We start from the raw sequence: 15,000 nt of genomic DNA on the forward strand, positions 1-15,000 counted from the left end.
AATAAAAGATGATATAGGACCGAGAAGACAATGTTCAGAACACAGGTGTACACCGAGAACTAAGTAGTGTTGCTCCTGCTTTCTCCTTTCAACCATTGTACAGATGAAACGTAGTATTTCGGACACTTGGCGTATGATAACAGAAAAACCAGCCGAAAAGACCCGTCCATGAGGGGAAATTGCGCACAGGGCGAAGTTTGTGATGGCGTCTTTTCGACATCTGATATTTCTGTATCGGTCATCGTCTTAATTCTTTCATCGCTTGCTTCTTCCTGGACACATGCAGAGTCATGAGATCAACAAGCTAGCCCAGCTAGCAGCCCGGTCCCCCAAGTCCCACCTGTGCTTCACGCTCACTCTGGGTGGAAACCAGTTCGAACTGCGGGATGTCGCACAGCATGGACTCGGGGCGGCGGCGAAGCACATAAGGGACACCTCGTACGGGGAGGCAAGTGCACACATGGCCTTCTTTGTATCAGAAGTGCATTCAGGCGCCAAAGCGCCCCTGCACAAGCTATTAATGGAAGTAGCAGCAATCATTGTTTTAGTTATGAGTGAGAGAAACCACCAACCACAGGTAAATAACCTGTTCACTTAACTCTCTTTTTGAGGGTGTGACGCGAGAGAATTAGTAGCTTTGGCTTTCTCTTCCTGCTCACCTGACGGATCTTCGTTCGCGCACATACACTTAGATAATCGCCTAAATATATATCTCACACGTCCTAGTTAGCATGCGGTCGTAATTTTCCACTATAAGAGCAAGACCAACCAACAGAGATATGCAGCCCCGCTTGAACCCAATTTACACGAACACGCCTGCTTATATAGCAGTCTAGCATTTCTACCTCGCAATCCAAGGTTTCAGGAAGGTTCTGTTGCCATATATAAGGAGACCACAACGTTGGTAGCGCCTGCCAACGCCTACGCTGCATTTTCTTGACGATGGAGCGTTTATCGCTATTGCTATATTTCACCCAAAGTGTCTGCTTCAGCCTGATGAGAATCCCATTTCAGGAACATACTGTTATCAGCTTTACGTTCTTCGGAATACCTGTCTTTGTGGTGGTCAAAGTTCTGAGCGAAAAATTACGAATATGCCTCTGGGTAGGTTATAGTCGACAGGCTACATGGCCAAGCACTTACTGATCCGCGAATAGCGTTACGTCATGAGTCCGCTTAAGATGACCGAGTTAACAAGAGCAAACACTCGAGACGCCTCTTTGAGCAGGAAGGGAGACAGTGAGATCGAGATCTCAAGTACCATTAGATCCCCGGCCAGACACACTGCCCTTAGGCCACGAAGAGACGTTCTTTATATCTGTGGCAGGTTTTTTGTTTTTTCAGAATGTGGTAGCTTATGGCTCTGTGGTAATAAGTATGTTTGAAGCATCAGAGTCACAGTGCATGCGCTGCTTGAAAGAGGACGAACGAGTGCTGCCGCAGACGAGAGCCATTAAAGTTGTCAGGTCGCATACCCTTAAGGCTAAGCTTACGCGCCCCTGTTCCCTGTGCCACGAGTTTTTGTGGTTTTATTTAGCCAACGGTTGCTCGACTATTGCTTTAAAAGAAATAGGTGGATACTTGGCAGGTCTAAAAACTTGCCGCGCCGAGTCTGTTCCATCGCCTCTTCGACCTCTTGCTTTCAGATTTGCAAGAGGCACTGGAACGAGGTGAAGTACATCGAGCCCGCCATCGGCTACTACGCGCGTAGTGGCAGCACATGGGTAGGCTACGACACCGAGAAGACCATCGCGGCAAAGGTTAGCGACTCTCTCACTCACTCTGATCTGCGTCATCATCTTATTAATATTGATGAATTACAATGAAGCCGTTGCTTCCATTGAAAGTGGAGACATCATGAGAAAAGTAGAGATCTGCGACAAAACGGCATATTTGAGAGACTGCTGATCTCCGTGGTTCTTTGACGGTTTTCATCAAGATGGTATACGGTGTTGGCAGCCAACCGCGAGCGCCGAAGCGTTGATTTAGGGAAGGATATGGAGGAGGATACCATTAAGTTAATAAGAATGTTCGCATGAAGACAAGCCCTCCACTGAGCTCTTGCCACCTGTAACTGGGTAAGCCTCTTCTTTCGCCATTTGGCCAGAAAGCACTCGTATCCCCACGACGCTTATGTTTAAGCAGTTGCCCACTCAATCGATGCAAGTTGCCTTGCCTTGTGACACACATGTAATTCACGCACACTCAACTGAACACATTCAGACCGCCATCGTGGGCATCTACAAGGCTGTTCTAAAACTCCTTTTCTCGGCCTCTACCGCTATGCTAATTTGCATGGGCCTCTTTCTTTCTGGATTTCTTCTGTTAACTGAAACTTTCTCGCGACTCAGAGCTTACCCGGCCTTCATTTTCTAGCTAAGGTAAGCGGATACTAGCTCAGGCTGGCATTCATTTCATTCTAGCCTCCGCTCGTAGCTCTTTCCACCCATATCCGATCAAACCAATCTTCTCCTCGCCCCTTGGTTCCAGTATGTCCCAACAACTCAATGTCGCTCGTCGTCATGCGGCCACGGAGCACCTCTCGCGGCTCTTTGAGCGTTCTTGGGCATTCAGGGAGCGACGGCACTGTGTTGGTCCTTATCTACTCGCCCGCGGGACTCTTAACCGCACACTGTTTATCTACTAGCTGAAGCCCTCTCAGTTTCCTTCAGCGCACGGTTTAGGAGGCCACGATCCAACTTCGGCTTGATAAACGCCTTTACTTACCCCTTATCCGTCAGTCACAGTACCGGAGGCTTGCTTCGGCACACCCAAATGTGTGCGCTGATTGCCTCCTCCTGCCCTTTCATCTATCAATATAGTTCCAAACACTCCTATTCGAACTATCCTATGCGAACCTAACCCACTGCATGCTCATTTCACTAGCCGGCAGCTCAGCAGCCGTGTTCCAATACCTTCCTTACATTGTCACCTAAACCACCTTGGCATTTAATGAAAATAACAGCGTCGACTACTCGCGCAAACCATTGACATGTTCTGCCTGTAAGTTGTTGCCAGATTAAAAGTCTTATACAACATTTATTATTCCACAAGAGGAGCTAATGCCTATCATTCGCAATCCTGACCTTGTGTCAGTATTGTAGTTTAAAGTTGGCTCCGACCATGTGGCTGCTTCATATCACCATGACTGTTTCTCACGCAAGATCTACTTATCTTAGAAGCATAAGCATGGAGCCCTCTGAGCAGATTCTTCCTATCTATCACCATAATTTAATGAATTTAAATTAGGCGACTAACGATTTATAAGGAGCCACACAAGAACATTCATATGAATGCAAAATAGGATCTCTATATGCAGCAGAAACTTGGGAATTGAAGATTTTTTCCATTCCATGCCTTGAACCTGGCGCGGCGGCTTAAACGGTTCATCGATCTGAAAAGCGGTCTAACTGCGACGGCTCGCTCATGTTAGCCCCATTGACCATTTAGTACTAACTATTCGAGTCACCAATGAGTTAATGAAATGTCTTAAAAGCGCCGAAAGTGAAGTGTGCATCCGACCATAGCCATAATGACGGAAGCTTCGCACTTGCAGGGAAAAATATGATACAGCAACTGCTCCTCGCAGGCACCCGTGCCAGGTTCGAATCCCCTGCTGGGACTAACTCTCCGTCATTTACGACATTTATTTCAGGGTTGTGTACTGTTCTTTGTAGCCTTGCGGCTACGTCTCGATGAATGCTAATGAGTAAGGACTCCCCTTTTACAAATATGGACCACCTTGGGGAATACTTATAGTGGAGTAAAGCCGATCATACCTAAAATTTTTACTTATTGGTCTTCGCCTCACCACGGCCAAGTTAGATGGGGCTAGTGAAAGCATTTTATATAATTAAGAGTTGCTGGGGGATCGGAAGGCGTAGGCGGCACTCACAGTCAAGGATTGCGATAACTTCTGCCGTCCTGCGGGCCTTCGGGATCAGCTCTTGCTGATCGGACAGTATGACTTTCAGCAGATCAGCGTTTCTTCAGATTAGTTTCAGGTTAGTTTCCAAGATTGTGACAGGTTCTATGCTATAGAAAAAAGCTGCCCTCTAGAATAAATGAGGGATTTACTGCTCAGAATGTTCCAAGTACAGAAAATTGTTCAGTAGCTCAGAATAAAAAACGCGGATTGCAGGAAATCAAGAATAACGGCCTGAGAGGCGAGTTAGTTCATGATAAAATAGCAGCGGTGCAACTAAGACACTAACATTGATGTTTCTTTCTTGTTAGTGTCTTTGTTTCGCCGCAATTTATTTTATCAGGAAATTAGGGCATGTGAATACCTGTCTTTTATTTTTGATGTGGTTTTGCACTCGGTTAGAGCTGCACTATGCTCTCGGGCCTAGAATCGCCGTAGCGCAGCAGTGGCACTATGAGGGTTATTCGAAGACGACAGTCTTTAAAAATGGCTCCACCATGAATCGAGACACTATCGTTCCTATCACCAGCAGAGAGAAACCGATCGTAATTCTCCTTGTCTTACATGGAGATGATAGCGCTCCCAATGACGATGCAGTTAGTGATAATGATGCTGCATAGTTATAATGATACTGATGGTATTAGTGATAAAAATAAGGATGGATTTAGTTACAACAATGATTGTAGGGATAGTGATGACGAAACTTACAATAGCGATGCAGTTAGGAAAAAGTCCTACAAAGTAGCTTTCGCCATTTCCACTCCTAAACAGACTTAAGCGCAGTCTAGTAATTTTTTAAAGATTAAAGAACTTATTCTTCGAGCTGCAAATTTGAACGACAGGAAAGATGTATTTTAAACTCTAATCCAGAAGGAAGACCTGATGTTTTACCATGAGCCCCTCCACAGCCACGCCGGGCTCCACCACTGCCTTGATCCTGTCACTAAGCACCGTGATGCGCCGCCGCAGTTGCTCTTTTGCAGTCGTCGCCCCTCCGCCCATGCACAATATAAGCGCCGCAGCTACTTAAGAAGTCGCTCCCTGTGGCCATAGAGGCCGGGCCTAGCAAGTGAACGGCTCGGCACATAACTAGGAAACACAGTGTGTAACTTCGCTTAACTAGAGCTTCCGCTCTTCTCGCTAACTATAACAGAGTTAAGCCATTGCCATTTTTTTAAACCGATGCTGTTTAAGCCGGTGAGGTTTCCGGCGATCATGCACAGCCGCATGTGGTCGCAGTAGTGACGTCACCCACGGATGCTTGATGCTCCCTTCCGAGCAGACGACAGCTAATGCAACCGAAGACGCCCCTGGGGACATGACGTAATCGAGTGGTATAATAAAAGGTCAATGGCGTCGAGCTGATCTGCGTGATGTTATGCTGATTTCGTCCACGATGACGCACTTTACTTTCTTGAAGAATGAAGGCGTTGAACTCTCCGTCTTAAGCTCACTGTCGTTCGACTTGTTTCAACAGAGCTTGACGGTGGCGTGCTTGATGGTTCCGCCCATCGCCACTGCAGTCTTGCGCGCGGTGTCGCAACTCACAGGCTTTATGGGGTGGGGGGAAGGGGGGGGGGGCATGGCTGAAGCGGTTGTAAATGTCCATGGCCAACTTCAATACGAATGAATGATGGTACAAAAATAAACACTTTTACTCACTGATGACTGAGTGTTCATTGATTTTGGGAGGAGGAGGAGCTATCGACAACAGGTAGAAATCACGTGTATCGAAGTATAACCATAGATAACTGAGTCGGCCAAATACAAACAAGATCGCTGTCATCAGTCTTACACGTGAGTGAAATCTGCCCTATATTTTTTTGTCCACGTCTTCAGCAGCTTGCGCGTGTCAGTGTCGCAATGACGAATTAGTGTACCCTGGCCCTGGCTAGACAACGCCTGCAAAGCTCCGAACGTTTCCCGCTGTGCCATTACTGTAAAGTAATTCTCACTGCACGGGAAATCTGACTGTTCGTGTGTAGGCGTGGAAAGTTTAGTGCCGAACTGATGATGAAGTGCGTGCTTTTTGGAGCCAATGTCAATAAACCCTATACGCGAGTATGAAGAATGTCAACTCTCCTGAAAACAGAGTAAAGCATATGAGAAATTGTTTTTGTGTTTGTTGGTTATAAACTGCAAATTAGTAATATATTATTTTTGGAAACTACACTAAAATTGACCCCGTGAAAGACTTGGTATGCAAAAGTAAATACCTTCTCCAATTAATTACTCATTTTGTTTAAGTTCAAGTGTCACGCGCTTGGTAATCACCGGAGGTCATCACTGAGACATGACATAAGAGGGGTGTGGTCGTCCGATGCCAGGCGTAGCCAGTAAGCAAACGTGGAGAATGAGACAAAGAAGCGTTGACTTGAAACAACAAGAGAAGGTTTATAGGCTCAGAACGAGGACGCCGGGGTGGTGCAGTGGTAAGACGCTCGACTACTGTGCCGGAGTACCCGGGTTCGAACCCGACCTCAGGTGGCTGCGTTTCGATGAAAGCGAAACGGAGTGGCGTCCGTGGGCTGTGCAATGTCAGTGCACGTTAAAGAACCCCAGGTGGTCGAAATTTCGGAGTCCTCCACTACGGCGTCTCTCATAGCCTTAGTCGCTTTGGGACGTTAAACCCCACAAACCAACAAACCAACCAACAAAACATTTTAGAAGGCAGCAATTAACATCCTAAAAGGCAACGACATGAGTGAAGAAACAATCTAAAAAAATACTTCAAATTAAGTATACAGGTTCATGCTTTTCCGGGATGGAAATAGCAATTCAAGTAACAGTAAGGGAAAGATAGTTCAGAGCAGTTTCGAACATACAGTTGACAGGGGAACGCGGCGGCAGTCTATCACTGGGTCGGCGCTGACGGGCGGCACTCGAAGGTGACGATCCTGCCGGTGCAGCTCGCGATCTGAGGATGCGGTGCCGGCGGCGGCGCTCGGGTACCCCCCGGGAGTACGTGGCAGCTCGGGTTTCCTTCTTCTGGAGCGAACTGGGCGGTATGACTTTGGGGCCTCGGCGGCTCCTTTTTAAATCCTTGTCGACGATGCCTTGTGCGCAGGGTCGGAGTCCGAAACAAAACACAAACAGAGCGCACAAAGTAGTTCACTCACAGAGGAAGGCGCACGTATACGCACCACACTTTAGCACTCCATGGCCGCCATCTTAGGTTTGAAAAACATAACAAACAACAAAAACAACAGTCACGTACCCCCCAACTTCGGTTCTTCTGGGGGTCACATTGTCAGGGAAAAACAAATATACGGATATGCAAAGGACGCTCTATACTTTAGATGTAATAAGGGTGACTGTGTCGAGAACGTACGACACAGGCAGCACGTCGCATCTGCTGGAGCACGGAGAGAGTTGTAGCTAACACAGGGAAAGCTATACTGTTCCGAGGCAACGTGCACGTACGCGTTCTTGCGCGCCCGACCGATGGTCACATAACAGGTCCCGTGAACATATGGGGTTTACATAACAACAATTCCGCTTGTGTATAAATGCCGCCTATTCTGTGACAGCAAGCTACAAACCAATCTCCGGAAAGTTACATAACCCACCTCCGACCAATCTCTCTCACATTATGCATGGACAAACTTTTCGAGCATGTAATCCTTAACAGATTACACAGCCACATGCATACTCGTAATCTCTTTCCACACATGATGCTGGGATTCAGAAGCCACTTATCCACACAAGACATCATGCTTCAAATTTCCGAAGAAATTGTACATCCGCAGCATCGAAACCGCACGAGAGCCTTACTGGCTCACCAAAGCATTTGATAATATACAACATGACTCAATCCTTTACGCCCTCTCTACCCTAGGGGTAGGAGAACGCACCCACTCATATATTGTAGCCTTTCTCCGCGACCACAATGCGGAACTCAAACTCGGTCCTATAGAATCCCCCACCGGAACACCGCAGGGTTCAGTCCTCTCCTCCCTACTATTTAATATGACCTTCATCCCGATTGCTCACAAACTAACACAAATTCCAAACATCTATCACACCCTCTATGCGGATGATATTACCCTGTGGGCAACCACACTCCAAGCAGGAGCGGACGTAGTGGCAACGCACGCAGCATCCATCGGCCTAGCGTGCTCCCACACCAAATCCGAACTGCGGTTGCTCCACCTAAACCACCACCTTACCAAGCAAAAACATGGTTTCATGCACAACACCGTAGATGGGCTCCAAGTACCCGAGGTTAGCAAACTTCAAGTTCCGGGAATGTTCTAGCAAAACAATTAACTCCACACAGAAACTTTCTTGAAACTGACTATCACCACCCATTAAATTATCACTCATCGAACGAATAGCGCATAGGCACTGAGGCATGCGAGAGCACGATCTCCGGCACCTTGTACAGGCATTCGTCATCAGCCAAATGGTCTATGCACTCCCGTATCTCTCTTACAAAGGCAGAAACAGAGAAAGTGGGCTAACTCATCATCCGTCAGGCATACAAAACCGCACTTTACCTCTTAAAACATGCTCTTACCATATTCCTCTTAAACATGGGAGTACACAACACAATCCAAGAACTAGTGGAAGCTCATCGTACTGCCCAGATCAACAGAGTTTCCCCCACAAAGACTGGCAGGTTTATCCTCGCCGCGCAGAAACTCCAACCAATTGGTTCACCCACTGAAAACATCCACCTAGACCCTCAACACATCCGGGACAACCTTAGCGCACAACCCCAACCTAAAATTATGCACCCTGCTCACCACAATGCACGACGAGAAGCTCGAGCCAAGACGTTACACAAAGCACACGCGACTGACACCGAAGCGGCCTACGTAGATGCGGTAGAATACAATTACCCCACGGCATATGTCATCATTGTGATTTCTTATAACTTCAATCACACACTTTTTGCCTCTGTCAAATAAAAAACGTCGACAGAAGCCGAAGAGGCAGCCATAACGCTGGCCATCTCTTCTTCCACTGCCACACTTATTTTCAGCGATTCCAAACCAGCCATTCAAAATTTTTCAAGAAGGAAAATACACCCAGTCGCCCATCAAACCTTACCTTCTGGCTCCACAGCTCCCCGGCCCATTCACATCGTCTGGGTAATAGGTCATGCAGGCAACCCCGCTAAAGAGGCAGCCCACTCAACTGCTTGAACGCAAGTCAACCGAGCGGGGCATACTGAAGACTGGGGGGAAGAATGCGCGACAGACTGCTCACCTATCATGACATAACACTTCACTACCGAGAACACCAACTCTTATATCCCCCTCTTCACACCTCTCTCTGAAAACCCTATCAAATAATCTGGCGACAGCTACAAGACAAAATATTTCCCTCTCCAACTTGGTTGCCCTATACCTAGGCCGGAATGACCCCACATGCTCTATATGTGGCGCACCTAGAGCCACCTTCAATCACATAATGTTTTTATGCGAAAATTTCAAGCCACTGCCCCATTGGGGTCTCCGGACCAAGAGGGTTGGGAGATCGCGGTCTCCAGATCGGACCCAGCAACGCAAAAGATGCTGGTTGTCTGGGCTGAAGCGGTCACTGCCAGGAACGGCCTGACATACACCAGTCGGGATCAGGAACCACCTCAATCCTTGTAATGTACCCTGGTTCTCACAATAAATATTTTACCACCACCACAAGCTCATTAGGCTCACAGTATGTCGCAAGCCTACAGCAACGACTCCCGCGATCGCGAAGGACGACAGCGCCCTGGCTGTCTGCTTCTCCCTATTCATCGCTAGGCCTAAATTACTACGCAGCGAAGCCACAGCAGACGGCTCTCCGTTATAGATCAGCGAGAAGTTTTAGTAAATGGACTAATCGGCCATGAAAGTTCTTTACTCTAATCCCCACTGTTTAGTAGTAATTGAAATGATTATTTTCTGCGACGGTTTCAGCAGAGCTAGCATACAAGAACACGGGCAACGCACCGACTGTGAGCAAAAACTTCTCCTGTGTGGTTCGGCACTCACAAGAAGCATATGTTTCGAAATTCTTTTTTCTAGACCCTGTTATTGTTACAAAAAAAATAACATTGTTTTCTTACACTGCCGCAAGGGATCCGCCGGACGGCTCGCGCGGAAGGCATGGCCCTCGCGGCGTTGTTTACGGCGGTCAGTGCTGCCATCGGACGATGGCGGCGGCCGCGCCGAAAGTGGATGGCTTGGCAAGAACAAAATAACGCTTCGCTACAGTCTGTCTTCTGCTTTCAAAATATTCTGAGTGCATTTATTCATGTTAGCAAGCACGAACATAGCACAGTATCGGCACCGGCATAGCAGCAGACGATGCGTTGGCCGGTGTCGCTCTTTGACGTCACCAAGCATCTCAACATGGCGACCGCTATCGGTGGGAAGAGCTTCGCAGTATCAACTTCAGCCACTTATTTCGAAATAAGTATTGCGCCTACGGCACTCAAATATCAGAAATTGAATAAAAAGGTCCATTATTATCTGGCAGACTACAAAAGTGTAATATATTGGATGACCATGGCACGTCCCCATGATTCATTTCCCAAGAAGTAAAGGCAGCCGTTATCCTTGATGAAGAATGACATCCTGCTTTCAGTGGTATGGGCAACCAAGACATGTTTTATTTAGTAGCGTAATAAAATTCTATGTCGTTCTCACTTTCCTTGTTTCGGCTCTGTCCTGTCGCATCATCGGCATCACGCTTCGAAATGATCGCCATTGACGCCAGCATCGTGGCTAAAGTACTTGCTAACGTTAAATTATGTTACAATCACCATCATGTCACTCAAGATTCCTGCGCCTACTCTAGGCAAACGTCCAATTGGTATTCTAGAAATCCTTACCAGCTGTCGGAGCATTTCGTATCATGGATATGTGCAGCAGTGTCAGACCGCATAAACCTGTTCATCAGTTCAGTAGTGTGCCACCAGCCCCGCGTCGACACACCTACGCGACGACATGCCTGAAGCGTTTTTCGGTGTAACTTAGATTCCCGGTATCCGTAATGTTATTACTATTTTAGTTACTATATCTGGCCCAAGTTAAGCCATGCATTCGTTTCGTCATGATGCGCCTCAAACGTTTACTCTGAGATGAGACCCAATGCATACATAAGGAGGAACAAGAATTTCGGTTTGGTTCTTGGTGTTTAACGGCCCAAAGCGACTCAGGCTATGAGAGACGCCAGCAAATATTTTGCAGGTCGTCTAATTTGTTTATTTAATAGCGCAATAAGAACTTCGTAAGAGCGGCATCTAGAGGCTATTAAATTGTTTTAATTCTTTACATATCTTTAAGATTGTGAACGCGTTTTCAAACTGTCTTGACAATGTTCGGCTGCACATGATATTTCGCATATGAAGCAATCACGCAAAGGTGTGCGAGTAGTTTAGGGTGAGTTTATGCGCAAATTACTGTTCCGCATTCTTGAGACCTAAAACAAATTTTAAACGCCATGTAAACTTTGGCCATGGGCTCAAGATGCGTATAGACGTTGTTCTCGAGCCCGACGTACGGCAAATTCACATTTTTTTGTGAGCGCAGTTGCGTTTATGCCAAAATAATGCCCTACTTTTGGTTTGCCCCATGACCATCTTGGCATTTGTCTGCTGCATGGTGACGCAGGTGCGGCTGGCGCTGCGCAAGTACCCGGACCTGTGCGTGATGCTGGTCCAGGTGGAGAAGGACGACATCCGGGGCGTGTGCTCTGAGAGGCACTTCCCGCTGGTGCAGAGCGTCAAGCACGCCATGCGCCTCTACCACCGCTCACCGCCAGGGCAGGACGGACTGGAGGGGCAGGCGACCGCTGGCCTTTCTGGTCGCGAATAAAAACAAGCGCTGCGAGATGAACCTTTTCAGGACAGAGACTTTTCTGCCGGATTACTGCGGGAAGCTATTACTAGCGTCCGTACCTCCTAAGAAGAAGTGTTATCTTTTGACCTCGACCTACATGGTCTCAGTAATTCGATTTTCATCTTAAACCTACCAGCGTAGTTCAAACCCCTTTTATGCCGTATAATAGCGGTCTAACTTAGTGCGGAACGGAAATTTGTCCATTGAAATTCCTGTGCATAATGTTCTCCACTGTATTAGGAGCAATAGATGAGTAGCGAAGACATTACCCGAATGGAAGCCTGAAAGTCTTTTTGGAAAAGAAAATTGTCTCCGTTGTTAGCGCATATGATGTGGTATTGGAACAATAGGTGTACGGGACGCACATCCTGAAAGAGCGATTTCAAGCCTCTGTTCGGCAGAATTGTTTTGAAGGAGCCGCCGTCGCAGATGAAGCATTGCAAATTCCACATCTCTCGTCCTATCTTCGTTCATTTTGTCACTCCTTCGGAAACTAACATCATACCCTGCTCTTCCGCTATCCTCCGCTTCCTTCCACGGTACTCTCGTACTTTTGTTTCCTCTCCCTCTCCTCCTCATTTCTATCACCTTACTTTCATCCTCCTCAGCACTTCGTGTTTATCGTGCCTGCATGCTAAGCTAGCGAAGCCAACGCCGCTCAATCTAAATGTTTGTTGGTGGCTACACTCTAATAACACGCAGGAAAGAACGCTGATGTACAAGAAATAAAAAGCAATTATATTTAATGATAACTATTGTAACAGTATGGAATTTCATGTAACCAAAAAGTGCTTAATTGAATTATTCGGAAGAGAAAAAGAGAAACATAGAAATAAAAGTGTATTTGTAAAATGAAGTCCAATAAAATGCTCAACCACAGAAGCCAAGTTCGCTTTACCCGCTTTCAAAACGGACACATTCTAAACTGCAGGATTAAATATTTATAATATAAAGGAAAGTTACCAGGATTTCTACGGTTTCTTGCGTAAGACATCACTATATAGGCTGGCGCACAGTCAGCAGAATTTTAAGAACGGCTCCAATTTGGCAATGATTTAGCCACAGTATATGCAGCTACATATGATCTGCAATGTGCTTCTCAGGGCAGACGAGTTAAGCAGAGGTGTTCCCAGATGTAATGGGAATGCCTTGCTACCATAGTAATTGATCTGAATGGAGTCAAAATTGTTTGCTCTACATAAATCAGTATCCTCAGCACGATTTGTAAGTCGAGGGTAGCAACACTAGAGCCCAGAAACTCGGCATACCTACGAATCGGCTACAAGGGAGGCCGTGGCTTTGTATAAGTTTTACGGCTTGCAGTTTGTTAACGCGAACTGACATGAAACAAAACTTTGGCGCCTTACGTTACGCATCCATTGAAACTCTGCAGCCACGGCTGGAATCTAACCGAGGTTGCCCTACTCAACAGTTAATCACTCTAACCACAAAGAGCCACCACCGTGAGGCGCAACAATGCATGTATAGACAGGTTTGCTGTTTACGGCCAAGATTTTGATTTCTTTCTGAAAAGAGAGCCAGACAGAAAACGAAAAGACTGCGAGCAGGTAAACGATAAATGAAAACTCGGCGCGAACAGATGCCAGAAGTGAGGACCCACTGTTCAAAGAGCGGATGACATGCCCATGAAACACCAGGGACCTCCACGTAGTTCCGTGCACCCCGAAAGTACCTCCGAATTATAATCTTCATGCGATTCACATCCGTTATCTGGATTGTTCCATTTATTATCGCTACATAAACGGCAATGTATCGATGACCTGTGATTTAAAGGCGAGTCGACCAAAGGTGCTCACGAAGCTCATCCACGCTGGCACTCAGGCGCGGAACATGAGCTGTGCTCATATGAGAATATTTCATATTAAGCACTGTTAAAAAATAGCTCTTCTATCTCCCGGGCATAAGGTTGCGCTTCTCTCCTTCAGCGAATAGATCGATTTTCATTTTTCATTTCGTGGTGGCAGTATTAGGTCCGCTATCGCAGAATGTGATCATATCCGGCATGAAACAGCAACGATTCGCAATATCGGGACACCTGCCCATGGTGTGGTAGCAAACCTTCGTTATACGACATCACGTGGTAATGTAGAAATAACGATAGCTTTCGTAAAGACCCGAGTGCGGAACAGTGGGAGAGCCGTCTCTACAGCGGCGATCTGGGTTACCAACTAGGTCTGATCCAGCACGCCCAGCGAGCAGCGAAGCTCAGGGGAGCCCTGGAATAGGTTAAAACAGATGCTTGGGCAAGTTGGTAACTCATTTTGACCGGAACAGCGCGCACTAAGACACAGACAAGAAGAGAGACACGACACACACGAGCGCTTACTTTCAACTGGTGGTTATTGTTTGGAACGAGGCATATATACAAGTTCCAACAACACAATTAAGGAAAACAACCATCCTTCATAGGTTCGTAGTCAATTCATGCATGTCACACTGAACAAGGACGATAACAACATTATCATTTTCCCTTCACTAAAAATGCTAATTCTTTTGAACTGATCGATAAAGAGGGGCTACTGACGCATGCGTCTTTAGACCAGGCGATGTGCGCTGCTTCGATTATTTCGCGTGTTAATTGGTCACTGTGTTTACTTAAAATTTGTGTGCTGGTGAAGTCAGGATGGCAAGTTTTGTTTTCACAGTCTCTACAATGAATCCCGAGATGCCCTTTTACTGTGTTATGCACGTTATTATTGTGCTCCTTCAGGCGTTCATTGAGGCATCTCCCCGTCTGACCCACATACAGCTTGCCGCATGACAAGGGCGGCTCCAGATAAGCTTGGGAATATGTGCAAAATGGTTAATACTGATTTCGTTCCCAGAGATTGCGACATCAAGCATGAAAATCGATTAGTGTCATGTGAAGAAGGTGTAGTGTATGCCATTCCCTTGTCATGCGGCAAGCTGTATGTGGGTCAGACGGGGAGATGCCTCAATGAACGCCTGAAGGAGCACAATAATAACGTGCATAACACAGTAAAAGGGCATCTCGGGATTCATTGTAGAGACTGTGAAAACAAAACTTGCCACCCTGACTTCACTAGCACACAAATTTTAAGTAAACACAGTGACCAATTAACACGCGAAATAATCGAAGCAGCGCACTTCGCCTGGTCTAAAGACGCATGCGTCAGTAGTTCCTCTTTATCGATCAGTTCAAAAGAATTGGCATTTTTAGTGAAGGGAAAATGATAATGTTGTTATCGTCCTTGTTCAGTG

The 15,000-nt window shown here is 46.6% G+C and overlaps 1 protein-coding gene across 1 annotated transcript in view; it reads left to right on the top strand.

Annotated features, from left to right (window-relative positions):
- Positions 1-11,735, top strand: part of LOC146180712 (chitinase-3-like protein 1) — a 31,603-nt gene extending 19,868 nt beyond the window's left edge. The window contains exons 9-11 of the mRNA XM_084577823.1: positions 287-448; positions 1,647-1,760; positions 11,530-11,735. Coding sequence (XP_084433949.1) covers positions 287-448; positions 1,647-1,760; positions 11,530-11,733 — 480 coding nt within the window. The 3' untranslated portion in view covers positions 11,734-11,735. The remainder of the gene's footprint in view (positions 1-286; positions 449-1,646; positions 1,761-11,529) is intronic.
- Positions 11,736-15,000: the final 3,265 nt, after the last annotated feature.

This window comes from Amblyomma maculatum, chromosome 8 (assembly GCF_055883805.1).
Source record: "Amblyomma maculatum isolate TAMU_Amacu chromosome 8, ASM5588380v1, whole genome shotgun sequence".
Lineage (NCBI taxonomy): Eukaryota > Metazoa > Arthropoda > Arachnida > Ixodida > Ixodidae > Amblyomma > Amblyomma maculatum.